The following is a 16,498-nucleotide window of genomic DNA, read 5'->3' on the forward strand; positions in this document are numbered from 1 at the left end:
TTTTTTCTGTCGTTTGTTAATAAACCCATTTGATTGGATATCTTAAAACTTCAACTGAATTTCTTTGATTTTAATTGGCCGAACGGGGACAGCGCTCAACCCACTACTATTTTCACGTGACCCACGTCAACATGGCCGCTGCCGGTGTTTGCACGGAAACTCTAGCGAGAACAGATATGTATTTAAAGAAAGCGCTTGCCGTTACGTCTCCCCTCACTTTACATATTGTCGCGGAGTGTCCGGTGACAAAAGCGAGAGCGTGCGATCTGAAGCTGCCGCACTCTGATGTCAGCACGCCGGTTTTCATGCCGGTCGGCACCCAGGGCACCATGAAGGGAATCACCACGGATCAACTGGACGCTCTTGGATGTCAGATTTGTCTCGGGAACACGTACCACCTTGGGATGAGGCCGGTACGAAATTCCCTGATAGCATGAAATATCCCCTAATTGTCTGTTAATTTGTTTAACTCAAGGCACATACTGGATTTTACATTACAAATACACCAGCAAATAAAATGTCATCAAACACAGTTATTTGTTTACATTCTGCTCTCTAGCGATCCTATAGTTAAAAAAACGACGTAATCAAGAATAAGATCAGTTTTGGATTATGCACCCATAAATGAGTGAAATAAAAACAGTTGCCGGACATATAACAAGAAGCTTTTTTTATGTATGAATATGTACTATACGTGCAATAACCCAATTTATGTCATCACGCAAAATGAGAAACATGAGCGAGCACAAACTTGACAAAAAGGCTTCCCCGATCTTATCAGACAAATCATGTGCACACTGGTTGGGAATTGGGCAACTGGATGAGAAATCAGTCTCATAATCATAATCGGTTTATTTTTCTTCCAAAGGGTCCTGATTTGATCGAAAAGTCCAATGGTTTGCATGGATTCATGAATTGGAAAAGGAATCTGCTGACGGTCAGTTTTTAAAGTGGTCTTCCATTGTCACGCAAAAGAACGTCATTTAAAAACAACCATATTTCCTTTGCTTGAAGGACAGTGGCGGCTTCCAGATGGTGTCGCTTGTTGAACTCTCAGAGGTAACAGAAGAAGGCGTGACATTCAAATCCCCCTACGATGGGGAAAAAATTCTCCTCAGTCCAGAAAAATCCATTGCCATACAGAATAGTCTAGGTCAGTGAGTCAAACCTACTGTATAGATAAATTCTTGCCAGATTTATTTCTCCCATTTGATTTTGTTTCTGTTCCTCACAGGGTCAGACATCATGATGCAGCTGGACGATGTAGTGAGCAGCACAGTGACGGGACCTCGTGTAAAGGAGGCTATGCACAGATCCATTCGCTGGCTCGACCGCTGCATCGCCGCTAACAAGAATCCACACAAACAGAACCTTTTTGCTATCATCCAGGGTGGCCTGAACGCCACGCTTCGCAAAACTTGCCTAGAAGGTACACTGTCGTCACGGTGACGTCCTGAAATCCGTGCAATTTGTTATCGTCGGACGGATTCTAAATGGTGTAACTCTAACATGTTGGTCAAACGTGTTTTATGTGTTTATAGAAATGACAAAGCGTGACGTTCCTGGTTTTGCTATCGGGGGCTTGAGTGGAGGGGAAGAGAAGGATGACTTCTGGCGGATGGTGACGCTCAGCACGGACCACCTGCCTCGGGAAAAGCCTCGCTACCTCATGGGTGTTGGGTGAGTACAGGCAGGACTTAAAGGGACCTTCCAGACCAAGATAGACAATTTTCAATAGCTAACTCACTTTATTTATTCTGTGCTTAGCAAGGGCGCTGCTGAATTTCCAACAATCTACCTTGTCACTGATTATAAATCCACCAAAAGTCTAAATTTACTCCTATTGACTCAAACTGAAGAAAATTTCCATTGGCGTACCCGCCCAAAAATCATCATTGACTCTCTTTAACCCTAGAATGGCAACCCTCTATTTCAGGGGTTACCTTTCACACTTCTGAAATAGAGGGTTACCATGGTTACCAGGGGAAAAATGGGTCCTAAGCAAGACGGTGCAATGAAGGGTACCCATTTTTCCCCCGGTAACCATGGTAACCCTATGTTTCAGAAGCGTGAAAGGTAACTCCTGAAATAGAGGGTTACCATTCTAGGGTTAAATGGAACTTGGACATGTACATCATGACAAAAATTTGACAAAAAAGTTGCAATCTGCATGAAAGCATTACCACACAATTTCAGGTGAATATGCTATTTCTGGTATAACTATAGTTCATTCTTGCTAAAATCTCGATTTAGAACATTGGTGCCATTGTTAAATGCCTAATCCATTGGGACTGGGAGATCTGAAATGGGATAAGAAAAACGATCATTTGACTGTCTTATGCTTTCTGTCGCAGCTACGCCGTTGACTTGGTGGTGTGCGTGGCTCTTGGTTGCGACATGTTCGACTGCGTCTTTCCTACCCGGACGGCGGTGAGACCCCCCACCCCGCAAATGTGACTTTCATTTCGAAACTAACGAAAATTCACCACGCTTATCGGCCTTAGAGGTTCGGTTCGGCGCTGGTGCCCTGGGGATCCCTGCAGGTGAAACACAAGCAATACTCCAAGGACTTCCAGCCCATAGACCCTGACTGCCGCTGTCCCACCTGCAAAAGGTGAGCTGGAAATTTCTTGGAGTAAATTTCCAATGGTCCAGATTGAATAAAATCAAACGTGTTCTGTTTCAGACATAGCCGGGCATACCTGCACGCCCTTTTTAAGAGCGACACGGCAGCCATGCATCACATTACCATCCACAACATCGCCTACCAGGTAACTATAGAGACCAATTATTTTCAGCACCTGTCTAATAACAGACAAACACAAATGGAAACAGCGTCAATGGAATCTGAGGTCAAAGGCGCTAATGAAAACAGTGTGTTAAAAAGTCCAAATTTACTCATCTTGATTAAGAGTCTTAAAAAAAGGCATTTAATTCCATCTGGTAGGTTCTACTTTTTTAAAGAGAAAAACAACACCTTTATCTTATGCATCCCAGGAGAAATAGTCATCTTGAGTGTGTGTCTAACAGTGGAGAAAACGGTCAACAAAAGTTAGCATCGCCAAGAATTGTTCGCCTTTAGGTTGTAAATTAAATTGCAATCCATTCCTTGTAATCATGTCTGAAGAATTTTCAGACATTCTCAAAAGTACTGATTTTTTTTTCCTTTTTCTTCTTGGTTTTTTGACATTTGCTCCACATTTGCCTTTAAACCTTGTTCTTAAAAATCTTTTTAAAAATCTTAAATCTCACTTGATCCAAATTTTAGCAACTCTAAAAGTAATAAAGTTTGCATCTCTGTCTTTTTGGGGGGCACCTGTAAAGATTGGACATAAAAAGGGAACGACATTAAAAGATCTAAAGTGATGATTTGGCCTGAGATAGAAATTTCAACTCAATTCCCATTGACGGACACAATGTGGTAAATGACTCATCCTTCAAACTGTGCAAAGTGACAATAACACAACAGTGAGGAGTGTCCCCTTGTGACACGTGTTCCGTGGTGGAATAGTCATGCGCATTTTAACACGCACACGCGCTGTCTACTTATACAACACATCACTATTCCAAACAGTGCCTCCTCTATCCTGTATAAGCTGCGCAAGCTGGGCAATATGGCGATTTTATCTCCGAGTTCCACGCTCCGGAGGATGAATACCAAGCCTTTTTTGTGACATTTAAATAAATGATGTGTTTGCCAAATAACAGCTCCACTTCGCCTTAGTATTTTCTGTTACCTGTAGTCAATGTTAGTGCACCCCGAGGGATGTTTATACTCTGTGGAATTGAGAGGAGAGAAATTGTCTTTAGATGTCCGATACATTTGAATTGGAAGGCTGTGAGTTATCATGTTTCAGTGCCATTGACGGCAATAGATGTCCAATCTATTTGAAATGGGAGTGGCTGGTCGCGAATGATCAAATGTATTGGACATCCATTGCCGTCAATGGTGGTGAATACGATTACTAATTGAAAGGAGAGTTATTGAGCCATTAGAAAAGACATGGAGACTTTAGCTTGAGAATCATGGATTTAATTAATTGTTTACTGTAGAGGAAATCAAATGAAGTATAATTTTAGTTAAAATTGTTCAAATCATCATTGTTGAACTCCTAACACTAATTATTTATTTAATTCTGTAGTCACCTCTGTGATTGATCTGCTTTTGAAAATAACAATGCCGTTACTTTATTTTATAGTCCAACTTTTCCCACTGCAGTTTTGTTTCCCATAAAAGTCAAATATTAATGCCAGGGTTATATACAAGTAAATATTGTTTTTTTTTTATACTGGACTGTATGTAATCTGATTAGTCGACTGATGTCAAAAATAACTATTGATCTATACTCTTCATTTTAATTTGATCCTAAAACATAAAGTCGGCACTCATGATTTACTTTCCCGGGCCACACAAAATGATGCGGCGGGCCAGATTTGGCCCCCGGGCCGCCACTTTGACACAAGTGATTTAGAAAGTAATCGAAAAACAATGCTCCCCAATTGTGGTTTTTTTTTGCGACATTCTTATTACGTGCGGTCGCATTACTTGAACAGCATTTCATGTGACTTGTTCTCACCCACAGCTTGACCTCATGCGCTCCGTGCGGCAGAGCATCGTAGAAGGCCGCTTCCCAGACTTTATCCGTGCCTTCATGCAGAGAATGTTCCCCTCCCGCGACCAGTACCCCAGCTGGGCTGTGGATGCTTTGGCTTCAGTCAACATCACCTTGGATTAAAACCTCAAAAGACAAATCCATTTTTTATACACCGTACAAAAATAAAGTGAGATTTTCTATCTTTTCAAACTGGATGATTGTTTTCTATTCGTTGTTTACATCAGCAATACTCTGTTTTGAGGATGCGTGGGTGTCTTGGAGGGGGAACTACGGCTTTAGATCAACAGGATGGAGCTTTTATTACGTGGCGCAGCAACAACAATCCGCTCAAATTGTACTCGGAGTAGACATTATGATAATGTGCCACTCGATGGGGTATAAACTAGGTTTGGGGGTTAAAAAAAACTGTCTTGCAGGATGCATTTGAATTTTTGGTGCTGTCGCTATGGTTACGCAGCGAGGCCCACCCACTTGAAAGGAGAAATGTTTTTGCTTCGTCTGTCTTGCTCTGTGTGTGGATGAAGGTGGTAGACGGAGGCTTGGTACTTATCACTGCAGCCACTAATATGATGGGCACGTAGAGTATAGTTCGCCTTTTTGTTGGATGTGTAAGCGAGACTATCAAAGTGTGTGTTTGTTTGTTTTATGGCCAGCAGATGGTAGAATGACAAACATTAGAGAAAAATGCAAAAAGAAAAAAATATACCACTGAAAATCACCTCTCCTTCACAAAAGCAAATGTTTGTAATAATACCAAGACTGACCTGAGAGAGGCAGCACAGGGCGTCCACACTGCTGACTGATCCCAAATAATAATAATAATAATAATAGTAATAATAATAATAGTAATAATAATAATAGTAATAATAGTAATAGTAATAATAATAATAATTAATAATAATAATGATAATGATGAGGATTTCACATCATATAATCCACACTGTTATTTAAAACATGACTCTGATTAGTCATAATTTATGTTTAATTTTTTTTCAGTTTAAAAAAAGAGATCCCAGGCCTTTTCCATCATTGGCTGCCATTGACACTGATAGATGTCCAAAACATTTGGACTTGGAGGATCCTAGTTCAAATGGATTCAACATCTATTCCCATTAACGTTTTTAAATATGGCAACAATTTTGGTATTTCCCTGAACAATGCTGGAAAGGTTTTGCTGTGCAACAGGGGATTTAAGATATTCCCTCTCCAAATGGATTGGACGACAATGGCAGCAATTATTTAATGTTTGTAAATGCAGGTGTACAGAAATGAGTGGAAAATAGCTTGTCAAATGGGTATGTATACCATCAACAACAGAGGTATATTCAAATATTTGTTCTGGGACTACAAGTAGCGTTACAGGTTAATCAGGTCTTTATTTGTGAACAGTGGAGACACCAAGTAAACATCTGGCATGTAGTTCTAGCAGTTTAGCCTCACACACAACATGTTGGATGTCAACTAAATACTCAAACAGCTTTGCATAATAATGCTGAAATTTGATCCAATTATTGGTATGCGTGTACCCTGTTTAAATTAATCTTGGTGCAAACAGAATGGAAAAAAATAAAGCCATTTAAACAAAACAAATGCTCATTTCTGCATGGCTTTTCCTGCTCCCAAATACAACCATTTCTCTCCTCTGCGTCTATATGATTATGATATCATCATTACCCTCCGGGTTATATTTACAGTATGCTTGTTGCCTGTTTATTTTGAAATTCGCCTGGTGGGAGTGAGAGAAGTAATAAGTGGGTGGGGGGCTTAGTTGCCATCATCAAGCCGTGCAGAATCATGTTACCGGTTGCTGAAATCGTTCACGCGGCGAAAGCTTTCACCACGTTAATTGGATGTGTTGTCATGTATCGTAGGGCCCCCTTTTCAGAACAACAACATGGCAAACTTGCTCATTAAAGAAGTTCCAAGTGCACTGACAAGGCTGTGATGGACACTTGAAGGCCATTGTGGCTGCTGTTTGATTTATTCGGCATACTTCTTCTATTAATAACGATCAGATATTGATGGAGAAGGGGTATAATTTATATCAATATTTATTGTAAGGAATCAGTGGCCTTGATAGGGTCCACAAGTACCCTCACAAGGAGTCAATTTTGGTAGCACTTTGGGGGCTTTATTGACCGGGGCCCGAAGTAACAGCAACTAGTGCCGCCTTTGTATGGATTAAAAAAAAACAGATATATGGTGTTAGATGAACTCAAAGTTGTTTAAATGAGTACATTTTTTTAGGAAAATTATCAAAAGGGAAACGTTTTTTTTATCAGCTATTGCTGTCAATGGCACTGAAACATGATTCAATGCCATATATATATATATATATATATATATATATATATATATATATATATATATATATATATATATATATATATATATATTTAACATTTTAATAAGAGTGTCATATTTGTTAAAAGCCCCATTATGGCTGTTAAATAATCAATTCAAACATGTTCTTTCATGTCTTAATTAACATCCAATGTAATCCACAGAGCCACATTGGACTTCAATATATTACAGGTATACCTAATGAAGTGTCTGATTATTGAAATATGTAATCATAATAATGAGGTAGTTTCAATCCACCAGCATTCAGTATAAAGGCAGATTTTTTTTAAACAGCTCTTAGATTGGATGTCATTTGAATGCGGAGGTGTTCCTTATAATGTGTCTTGGCAGGTGGAGTACTTCACACGCATACACACATACACACAGACAGACACACACACACACAGACACACGCACACACGCACACACACCCAAGCGGTGGCATCACTAATCCCTAGCGGCTCGTCACACACACTCTTTTAGCGAGCGCATCCATGCGTGCGGAGATCGAGGATGCTGCGGAGGAGCAGCCCAGGCAACCAGTTGCTCTCCATCCGCCAAAGTGGTACTCAGCCGGCAACCTGTTGCCTCGGCGCCGGGGCAAGTCCAGCCGATTCGTAACTAGGGGTCGACCCGATCCCCAACAAAGCAGCAACAGCATGTCGCCGATGCAGACGCTTTTCTAAAGGCGGAGAGGAGCGGAGCTTTTCGGGGAAGCTTTTGCCGTCTGTCCACGCGAGGAAGGAAGGAAGGAAGGATGGTCGAACTAGAAAAGGAGGTGCTGCCCTTGCCCCCGCGGTACCGGTTCCGAGACCTGTTGCTTGGGGACTGGCAGAGCGACGACAGGTAAGATGCTTAGTATTTCTATTTTTTTTTTGGGTGGGAGCGTCGTTTCCGCGCAATTTGCGCCTAGTGTGCTGCAACAGGTCCACCTGTTGGCGTGGGTGCGCAAGCTGCTCCACACACGCGAGTTGATCCGACCGAAAACGACCGCAAAACACCACTTGAGAACTCAACTTCAAATTCATTCTTCACAGCCAGCAGGGACAGACGTAATTTCAGAATATAAGACGCATGCCCCCCCTTTTCTCCCTGCTGGCTTAATAGCAAATCTTCACAGTGGACCATTAGCTACCTGGACAGGCAATCTCAAGTGACTGATCCTTGTAATTGACAATTAACCTTTCCTTACACTTGATTTGCAGGCCGATGGACTTGACGTGCCGTATGATATCCAAATTTAATCATTTCCCAAACCTCATAAGTGCATTTTACTTATAATATATGAATATAGTTCCTTCTTTTGCATAATTTTCTGATGTTGTGAAGACCATTCCCTATCAAAATATACACCAAAATTAGCATCTGAGCTACTTTTATATTCATAATGAATATTTACTCTTGAAAAATTAAAACTTTTTAGAGTCTATAAGCCAAAAAAATCCACTAAAATGTTCATCTGCACTGTTTTGTCAACATTCGAACCTCTGTTTTGCAAAGGGTGATTATTTCTTCAATCTGGCGAACGATGACAGCACCTAATTTTTTGATCATTTCAAATTGTCTACGCCATATTATTTTTAAAGTAAGTTTTTTGTAAAACCAATCTGGTTTTATCCATTTCAACTCTAATCCGGATCGTCTCGGTCACTGGAAGCAGACATAAATGTCATCTTCGACTGCTAATATTGTCATGCTTTAAGTATGATATGTGCACGCGCATTTCCCTTCCACACAATGTGTCAGCAAGCAATGTACCCAGACAGTCAAGCTATCAGCGTCATACAGCGACATCTACAGAATCTTGAATTTAGTGCATACAAAAGGCGCACTGACTGATTGGGCACCCCGTCCACTTTGGGGAATATTTTAGACTTTTAAGTGCGCCCTATGTGAGAAAAGATATGCATTGCATTTGTACATTTTTCATGGCTTAATAAGGGGAATTACAATCAATAATGAGGGGAGCAATTGACGAGGTTGACTGTTATGTTACGTACTTGCAGTAGGTGTAGTGCAAAGCCGTTCACGTTGCCGTCTATCAACACACCAACTAACCTGCTTAGATGTGGTGGAAATTCACACATAATAGTGGTTCAAATGATCCCTGAGGTGTGCTCTGGTGACACTGAAAAGAACAGTGCGCAGCAGTCTACAAGCAAACCTTTCCTCCAAACCTGTGAGAAAACATTTTCGCCAACCGTGATGATAGAGATTTGCTTCCCAGCATGTTCCTTTCAAAGTGGCTGCGCTGGCCTGCAGGCAATCTAGCAATCTTCTTTGTAGAACTACAGTATTTACGGCAGCCACACAGTTTATCCTCTTCACCCGCAGGCACCGGTGGATAATTTGGATATTATTTTCAAGCAAATTATAGCCATGCAATTCAAAACCCTTTTTATCCCCCGCATTGTTTCAGTTGAGGTGAGCCATTGTCGTCTATCACTTTGCGTGTTTAAAAACTCGCCGGCCGACCAGCGATCTTTAAGCGGTTAGTCATTTGTGCATAAATTGTTGGCGGAGAGCTAAAGATACTTAAGGAGTGCACCTGATTACATAGAAGAGGCGCTGATTCGCCTCTCTTGCAACATTTCTCAAGGGAATGTAAACAAAGGGCAGAATTTGAAATTGCTTGTGTTGGGGGGATTGCGAAGAGTCTTTATAGAATGTGCGTCTGAATACATTGGCCTGAAGGATTTTGCTGCGATACCCTGCAAACACAGAAAGATCAAGGGATAAGGATGAGCATTTTGAAGAATGCAGGCAGTGTTTGTCAGATGGTCACAGGGGTATTCAATAGAAAGGTTCAGGATCGTATTATCAATTGAATCAGACTATCTTTTAGTGAAACAGCAAGCATGGCGGTCAATTTCATTGACAAAACCAAAGCCCACCTGCACGTAAAGGTCCACCAAGTCTTATTGCCACGTGCAAAATAAAGAAAGGGTTATTCAATTCATTTGCAGAATATGTGATATGCTAATTTTTCATTTGATATGAACTAAAGAACCAATTATAGTTTAAAGTAACAATAATGGAGAACACCATCGGCTAAATAGGCATCTGTTAACAAATCAATTTTTCAGATAACATTAGCCTAAAAAACAACTGTAGTCAGAGAGAAAATAAAACATATATAAGTTGCACTCAAGGCAGCCTAACTATGAAAAAAGTGCGAATTATAGTCAGAAAATGATGGTAGTATTTTGTTTTAAGCCTCAGTTTTACTTGCAGTGTGAAAGAAACAAATTCCTAATACTAGTCCTGGTGACTAGAGATAATGAAAATTCTTCATTTTTAAAAGTAACTTAATATTAGGCGATTGGTAATTCATTTTATCAAGTTAATTCATTTGGATTGTTATGTTTGTGGGCTGTGTTGCGTGAAATGGCTGCAGCCGGTCTTCCAATACCTTCAAATGAGCACACTGGCAACTGGGCAACCAGCCAATGAGCTTTAGCTCACGATTCCCAAGTCCATTTGATTAATTTATTCATATTTATTAAAGTGCAATAGTTTGACTTGCAAATTCAATTCAGCCAACTATTTTTCACAGTGTGACATCAACTTTAAGACACTAATGACAATTCTAACTTATCAGTGGCCATTGAAAATCCTGAACTGAACATTATCACTCATCCTAATAGTACTCCCAAAAGGGCCTTACGTCTGTTTGCACTATCGCACGAGTATTTTATCCGGACCACAAAATGCGGTTCTCCATGCCGTGGTATCATTAGCTGCAATAAAGTGGCCAGATTAGAAACCCGGTGGACGCTGAGATTGATAGTGACAGAGGGCTTAATTACCAGGGGATCACACGCCGTTTTGCTGCCACGCTGTATTAATGCTGGAGTAGCCTTTAAAGCAGCATGTTTTTTTGACTGAAACGTTGCCTGGTGCACATTTTCACTCTTAACTCCTTTAACCTTTTCCTCACTCCTCTACCTCTGATTGAAGTGTCTTCAATTTAGGGTCTACCCTTCAGTGAAGAGCTCTCAGGTAACATCAAATGCATTGCCAGGCTCTCACGTGACGCATTTTTCCTCCCAAAGCCGTGCATAATTCATGGCTCGCACACCGAGTCCTTCTAACTTTTGATTGCATTTGTATGTCACGCTCTTACCGGTGATTGTGAAGACAGGAGGGCATGCCCTTCAAGTATAGGTTATATATATTAATTTTAACACTCACAGTGAGGTTGAATTGAAACCGTGCAGGATCATCCGATGAGGAGGGTAATATTTGTTTTTGGAACGTGGGAGGAAACTGGAGTGGATTCGAACCCAGGACCCCAGAACTGTGAGGCCGACATGCTAACCACTCATCCGCCAAGCCGACCAATTTTCATATAATTCTCCCGATTTTTTTTTCTCTGTAAAATCACTTTGGTGCCCTACTAGCCAGTGAACATTTTTTTTCAGGGTTGCGAAGTTTAACCTTGCCATTGCTAAAAGATTTGTGTCTCCTGTGTGAGTTTGAAAATTGACTTTGGAAGATCAGCCAGAAAAAAAAGGTCGAAACACAGTGGCATACTGGCTATGTTTGCTGACCATTTGGTATGAGGGAAAAAAAAAAAATTCTTTTTGTTCTGAGATGAAAGAAAGATGCCTTCTTGCTTTTGGAATGTGAGTGTTGCAGGATTCCTGCCAATTTGAACAATCACATGTTTTTGGGGTATGCAAATTGAAGATGGTCTGATTTAGTAATCTAAACCCATCGCTCTGATCAAATGGGCACTATTTATATTCTCTATGTGTGAGTCAGTAGGTGACGGTCTATCTTGAAAGGATGCCAGCCAGATAACAAGACACTTCCCAGCAATAGTTAGACTTCATATGAGTCTTTACTAGTATCTGTTGACCCAGTAAGTTGCAAGCTTGTATTTGTTTTTAAAATGCCAGCGCTGAAGCTGTGGGATCCCCACTCCTAAATTAAAAACATTTTTAGTATTCTCAAAGAGCTCCTTTGTCGACCTTTCCTCAAGCAACCGTATTTCTCACCAAGCATTTTATTTTAGAATATTCATAAACGTAATCCTTTCGGCATAGCGCCACAGTGAATAAAACATTACAGATGCATCGCTGCACAACAGTCTGCCCCAGCGGGGGCTCTCCAGGATTACCAACACGCCTTTTGTCTTCAAAACAATGTTGTATTTAACTGTCGCTTTGGTTTCTCTCCACACTTCATCTTTGTCTTCCTTTTTCCAATACCAGACCACTTTGCCTCACTGCTAATATTCCCCAGTCAAGGCCTCTCAACAGAATTCCAACCCAACAGTCAATTTTCAAGCCGATTTTTTGAATAGATTGGCTTCACAAGTGCGCCTGTCAGTTTTTTTTAAATTAAAACCCAAGGTTAATTGATATTGGAAAACGTGGAGAAGGGCTCGATGTGTTCTCACAGGAATGAAGTGGGAAGTCTAAATGGCAACGAAATTTTAATGCCGACGACGTTAAGTTAGAAATAGATAATCAAAGTCCAATAGCACAAATTCACTTCCATACACCCCCCGACGCGCCAGATGGATCACTAACATTTTCATCTACCTATCACAGCTGCCCCATTCCCAAACCTGGTTAGCTTTTAATGCGCCACTGAAAGCGACTGTCACAGCAACTCCTCTCATGTTTCATTCCTTTTACGCCACTGATTTAAAGGAAATCCGACTGATGTTTCACACCAAGTTGACATGATGGCACATCAAATGTAACAAGAGAAGATGGATTGCCGCTTGATGGTTTTTAACTAAATTATCCAGAGTGTGTGATACTGTCGTTTTTACGCTTTGGCTGATTATTCCTATCTTCCGGGACAAAGATCTGCTAACGAGCTACGCTTAAGAGTCGAAAATACCGAGGGATGAGGCAAGGCTGATGACGTCAGGGAGCAAAAGGCCGGCGAGCATCCATGGATGATGTATGGAAGTGTAATACATGGAAAGGTACGAGTTGTGTACCGTCGCCATTAAAAGCATCAGAGCAGTTGTTCAGTTTTGCTCTGTTATAGTCCAAGTGTGCCTCGTTAAAAAAATACTGTCCGAGTTTTTCGTGAAGTACTTGAATTTAGTAATTGGATAAGTAAGTCATTTTTTTAGACACATGGGTTTAGGAAGGTTGGGCCGATGGAAGAGCGGTTAGGTCGGTCTCACAGTTTTGAGATCGAGGATTCAATCCCAGGTACTTTTGGACTGTATGTGGAGTTTGTATGTTCAACCCGGGCTTGTGTGGGTTTTCTCCGGGTAATCTGGTTTCCTCCCACACCCCAAAAATATGCAGTTTAGGCTGCTTGAATACTGTAAATTGCCCTTAATGTGAGCACGAATGGTTGTCTGTCTCCTTGTACCTTTTAATTGGCTGTAGTTGACTGGAACAGGCTATGGCACCCCCCACGACCCTGAGAGGATAAGCGGTATGGAAAATGAATGAATTTTATATTGCTAGTACTCCAGGGTTTGGAATGTTAAGTGCGATATTTCTTGAATGCCTATAGCCATTTTTCAGTTTAATATCATCGGAATCATGTTGTTTTTCTAATCAATGAATGAACGTTTGAACAGGGCACCTGTGGAGCGTTTTAAGATTTGCGGCTATTAAGTTAGGATGAAAATCTCTTCCTGTTTCACTGTGGGATTCAATTCCATCTCATACTCGCAAGCTCTAAAGTTAATACAATTTTTGTTCGTTCTCATTGACGAGTTCCGCTCATAGACTACTTTTTCTTTCTGACTTAAGTAGTTCCGAAATAAATCATTGCTCAATTATTTTATCACATCTTGGAATGAAAAGTCCATTTTGTTTTTTTAGGTCAATTATTCTGCACTAAACTGCAATTTAACAGCCACTTATCTTTAATTTTGAAGTTTGCATAATGTTATTCCAGTTCTTTTCTTATTATGTAGTTTCTGTCCTGGAGTGACTTTCTTATTCAAGATGGCGGCTGCATACGTAATACGGAGTAGTAACAAACTTTTCGCTAATATGGGTGTCAGCATTTTTCCATGGGCGACATATTTCTTGTAATACATGAAAACAGCATCAACGAGAGTTAATTAGCAGTCAAGTATTTCCCTTTTCTTCTGTGTCCTTTTTTGAGGCGTAACGATCATCCGTCTTCCTGCTTGTCCTTGTTCGATCTTGGAAATAAACCATTTGCCTCCATTGATGTTTGTCTTGTCTTGCAGCCAAATTTATTGACTCATTTAATTTATTGTCTACTTTGAAAAAAATGTCTGCGGTTTTCAGCCTTGAAAAAAAAACCTAGAAGGTTAAGTTTTTACAGCCTCTTTATTTGTTGATAAGAAGGATTATGGAAAATTCAACTCAACTCAATGCAACTTGGGAGTTCTATTTTATTCTATGAATATATCCGGGTGTGAGCACTGACCTCATCAGGTGGGTACATACTATTACTATTCCCAGGTCGAGCGTGGAGGTTGACTCAAGTGCCCGACTGTGCTTGCGGCACTTCTTTGGACTGAGCATTATGTGATTATAGGGCTGATGCTGTGTCATTATTGGCGCGCCGGCATGGCTGGAAACAGTGGGAGAGCTGAAAGTTCAAAAGTGTCTTCCTCTCAAACACCATCCATGGTCTGTCTATCACTCGACTATTTTAGCTTGGTTCACTTGGAGTGGATTCACAAGTGATCCCTTTTCAAGGTACTACTTTTAAAATTTGGAAAAACTTGACAAATAGGGGGGACAGGGTTGGTTATCATAGGGGTTAGTTGTCACACATGGTATAGTTTAGCACAAAATTGTAATAATACATTTTGAAACAATCAGAATTGCAACAATAAAACATTGTATATTGACTGTAGACTGCCACCTTATTAAGAGGCAAATATTTTTTTAAAGCCAGCATGATTCCTAATGGGCATTTACACAATAAATCTGTAGCTATGAAAGTATTATGATTAAAAAAGTATGCAGAAAAAAACTACATTTTTTTTCCTAGCTATTACTGTAACTTCTATCTAAAAACACAGGTTAGGATTGGTTGTTACAATTTGAACATTGTGCACGATTAAAAGGATTCAAATGATTTTTATTACGACTGTTCAGGGCACAGTGAAATTGTTTACCAAAAGCTACCGTGTACATACAAATAGAATTAAAATAAAATATGCTAATTTAAGGCAGTCAGGCAACAGTATGCAGCCAGCTGGCACACCAACTCTGCATAGTTGGAGCGAGCATCATGGTTTTGGACAGTGAATTAATGCATGATAGCGCTACTTTAGGCTTATGCATAAAATAATATCCAATGTTCGCCTGTACAAAATGTTTTCTGGGCAAATTGCTACTAATTTTGCTGCAACGTGATATTGACTATTTGATCGCTGTACGCCTCGGTTAGCTCAAACCTGACGAATCCCACTAACCCCTCATAATCCTTATGCAAATATGTTACATCCCATGTCTTCGCATATCTGCAGCACACAGTTGTATTGTAATCAGAAGGTGTAATTACACCCACGCGTGGCGGGCCTTGGGGATCCGTGAAAAAAGTGATTTTGTCAGCAGTCGGCTTACGAAAGGGATTGGCGTCAACAGGGTTGGACCCCATGGCTGAGCGCCCTTCGCATGTTTGCTCACATCTGTTCGGGTAAAAGGGAAAGCGGGAGACGAGCCATTCTTGCATTGTCATGGCAACAAAAGGGAAGCTTGCACCACCCTTTCTTTAAAATTGTGTGTTCCGACGCCACAAGGGTCACCGTGGAACCCCTGCGCATTGATGTGTCTAAGCCCACCACGCCACCCCACCCCAGCTGAGTCATTACACTCCCAAAAGACGGATGAAATAAGACACGTTGGTCAAACAGAAAATGCATTTGGCTCAGTCAGTTCTCTTTGTTGTTTTCCATCACATCTTTCTACATGAGCACTATAATAATTGTAATAACCGTACTATCAGATATTTTTGCACACGCAAAAAGGATGCCATTGTGGAAAAAAAGGCAGAGGGTGGGCGGCAATTATGGCCTCCTGTGTCGAGTAGTCATATAAGAAGGAAGTCATTTGTTGCTCTATTTTCAATCAATGAGGCGACAGCATGAGTGGACGCACCATTTTCTACTAAAATACATTCGAAGTTCTTTTTCTAATACTTGATAATCACCCCTTTTTTCTGCAATTTGGCTTTCTTCCCTACCATCTTTTGTCATCTTTTGTCTTTCTGGTCTTTTTTGCAAGGGTGCAAGTGGAGTTCTATGTCAACGAGAACACCTTCAAGGAGCGCCTGAAGCTGTTCTTCATCAAAAACCAAAGATCCAGTGAGTTGCTGTCTGTAATTTGGCCTGCACGGAAAATAGCAAGATAATATATTGAATGGAACCCCCCCCCAAAATTGGTCTTAATTAGCTTTTGAACCAAAAACACGTCTCCTGAATATGTAAATAACCCTTCTGATCTTTCCATTACAGGTTTGCGAGTGCGAATGTTTAACTTTTCACTCAAAGTGCTGAGCTGCCTCCTCTACATTGTCCGGGTATTACTATACAACCTGCAAGAAGAGGGGTCTGACTGGTGAGA

The 16,498-nt window shown here is 40.7% G+C and overlaps 2 protein-coding genes across 4 annotated transcripts in view; both read left to right on the forward strand.

Moving 5' to 3' along the window:
• Positions 1–105: 105 nt before the first annotated feature.
• On the forward strand, positions 106–4,810 carry qtrt1 (queuine tRNA-ribosyltransferase 1). Its single transcript, XM_077619409.1, has 9 exons — positions 106–413; positions 869–937; positions 1,015–1,153; positions 1,235–1,429; positions 1,542–1,680; positions 2,355–2,430; positions 2,505–2,614; positions 2,687–2,771; positions 4,584–4,810. Exons 1-9 carry the CDS (start codon positions 132–134, stop codon positions 4,734–4,736), a joined length of 1,248 nt encoding a protein of 415 aa, XP_077475535.1. The 5' UTR covers positions 106–131; the 3' UTR covers positions 4,737–4,810.
• Positions 4,811–7,437: 2,627 nt separating this feature from the next.
• kcnt2b (potassium sodium-activated channel subfamily T member 2b) overlaps positions 7,438–16,498 on the forward strand; it is a 29,056-nt gene continuing 19,995 nt past the window's right edge. For all 3 annotated transcript variants that reach the window (XM_077619666.1, XM_077619664.1, XM_077619665.1), the window contains exons 1-3: positions 7,438–7,805; positions 16,160–16,239; positions 16,390–16,492. In XM_077619666.1, coding sequence (XP_077475792.1) covers positions 7,717–7,805; positions 16,160–16,239; positions 16,390–16,492 — 272 coding nt within the window. In that variant the 5' untranslated portion in view covers positions 7,438–7,716. The remainder of the gene's footprint in view (positions 7,806–16,159; positions 16,240–16,389; positions 16,493–16,498) is intronic.

Source organism: Stigmatopora argus, chromosome 14 (genome assembly GCF_051989625.1).
Source record: "Stigmatopora argus isolate UIUO_Sarg chromosome 14, RoL_Sarg_1.0, whole genome shotgun sequence".
Classification (NCBI taxonomy): Eukaryota; Metazoa; Chordata; class Actinopteri; order Syngnathiformes; family Syngnathidae; genus Stigmatopora; species Stigmatopora argus.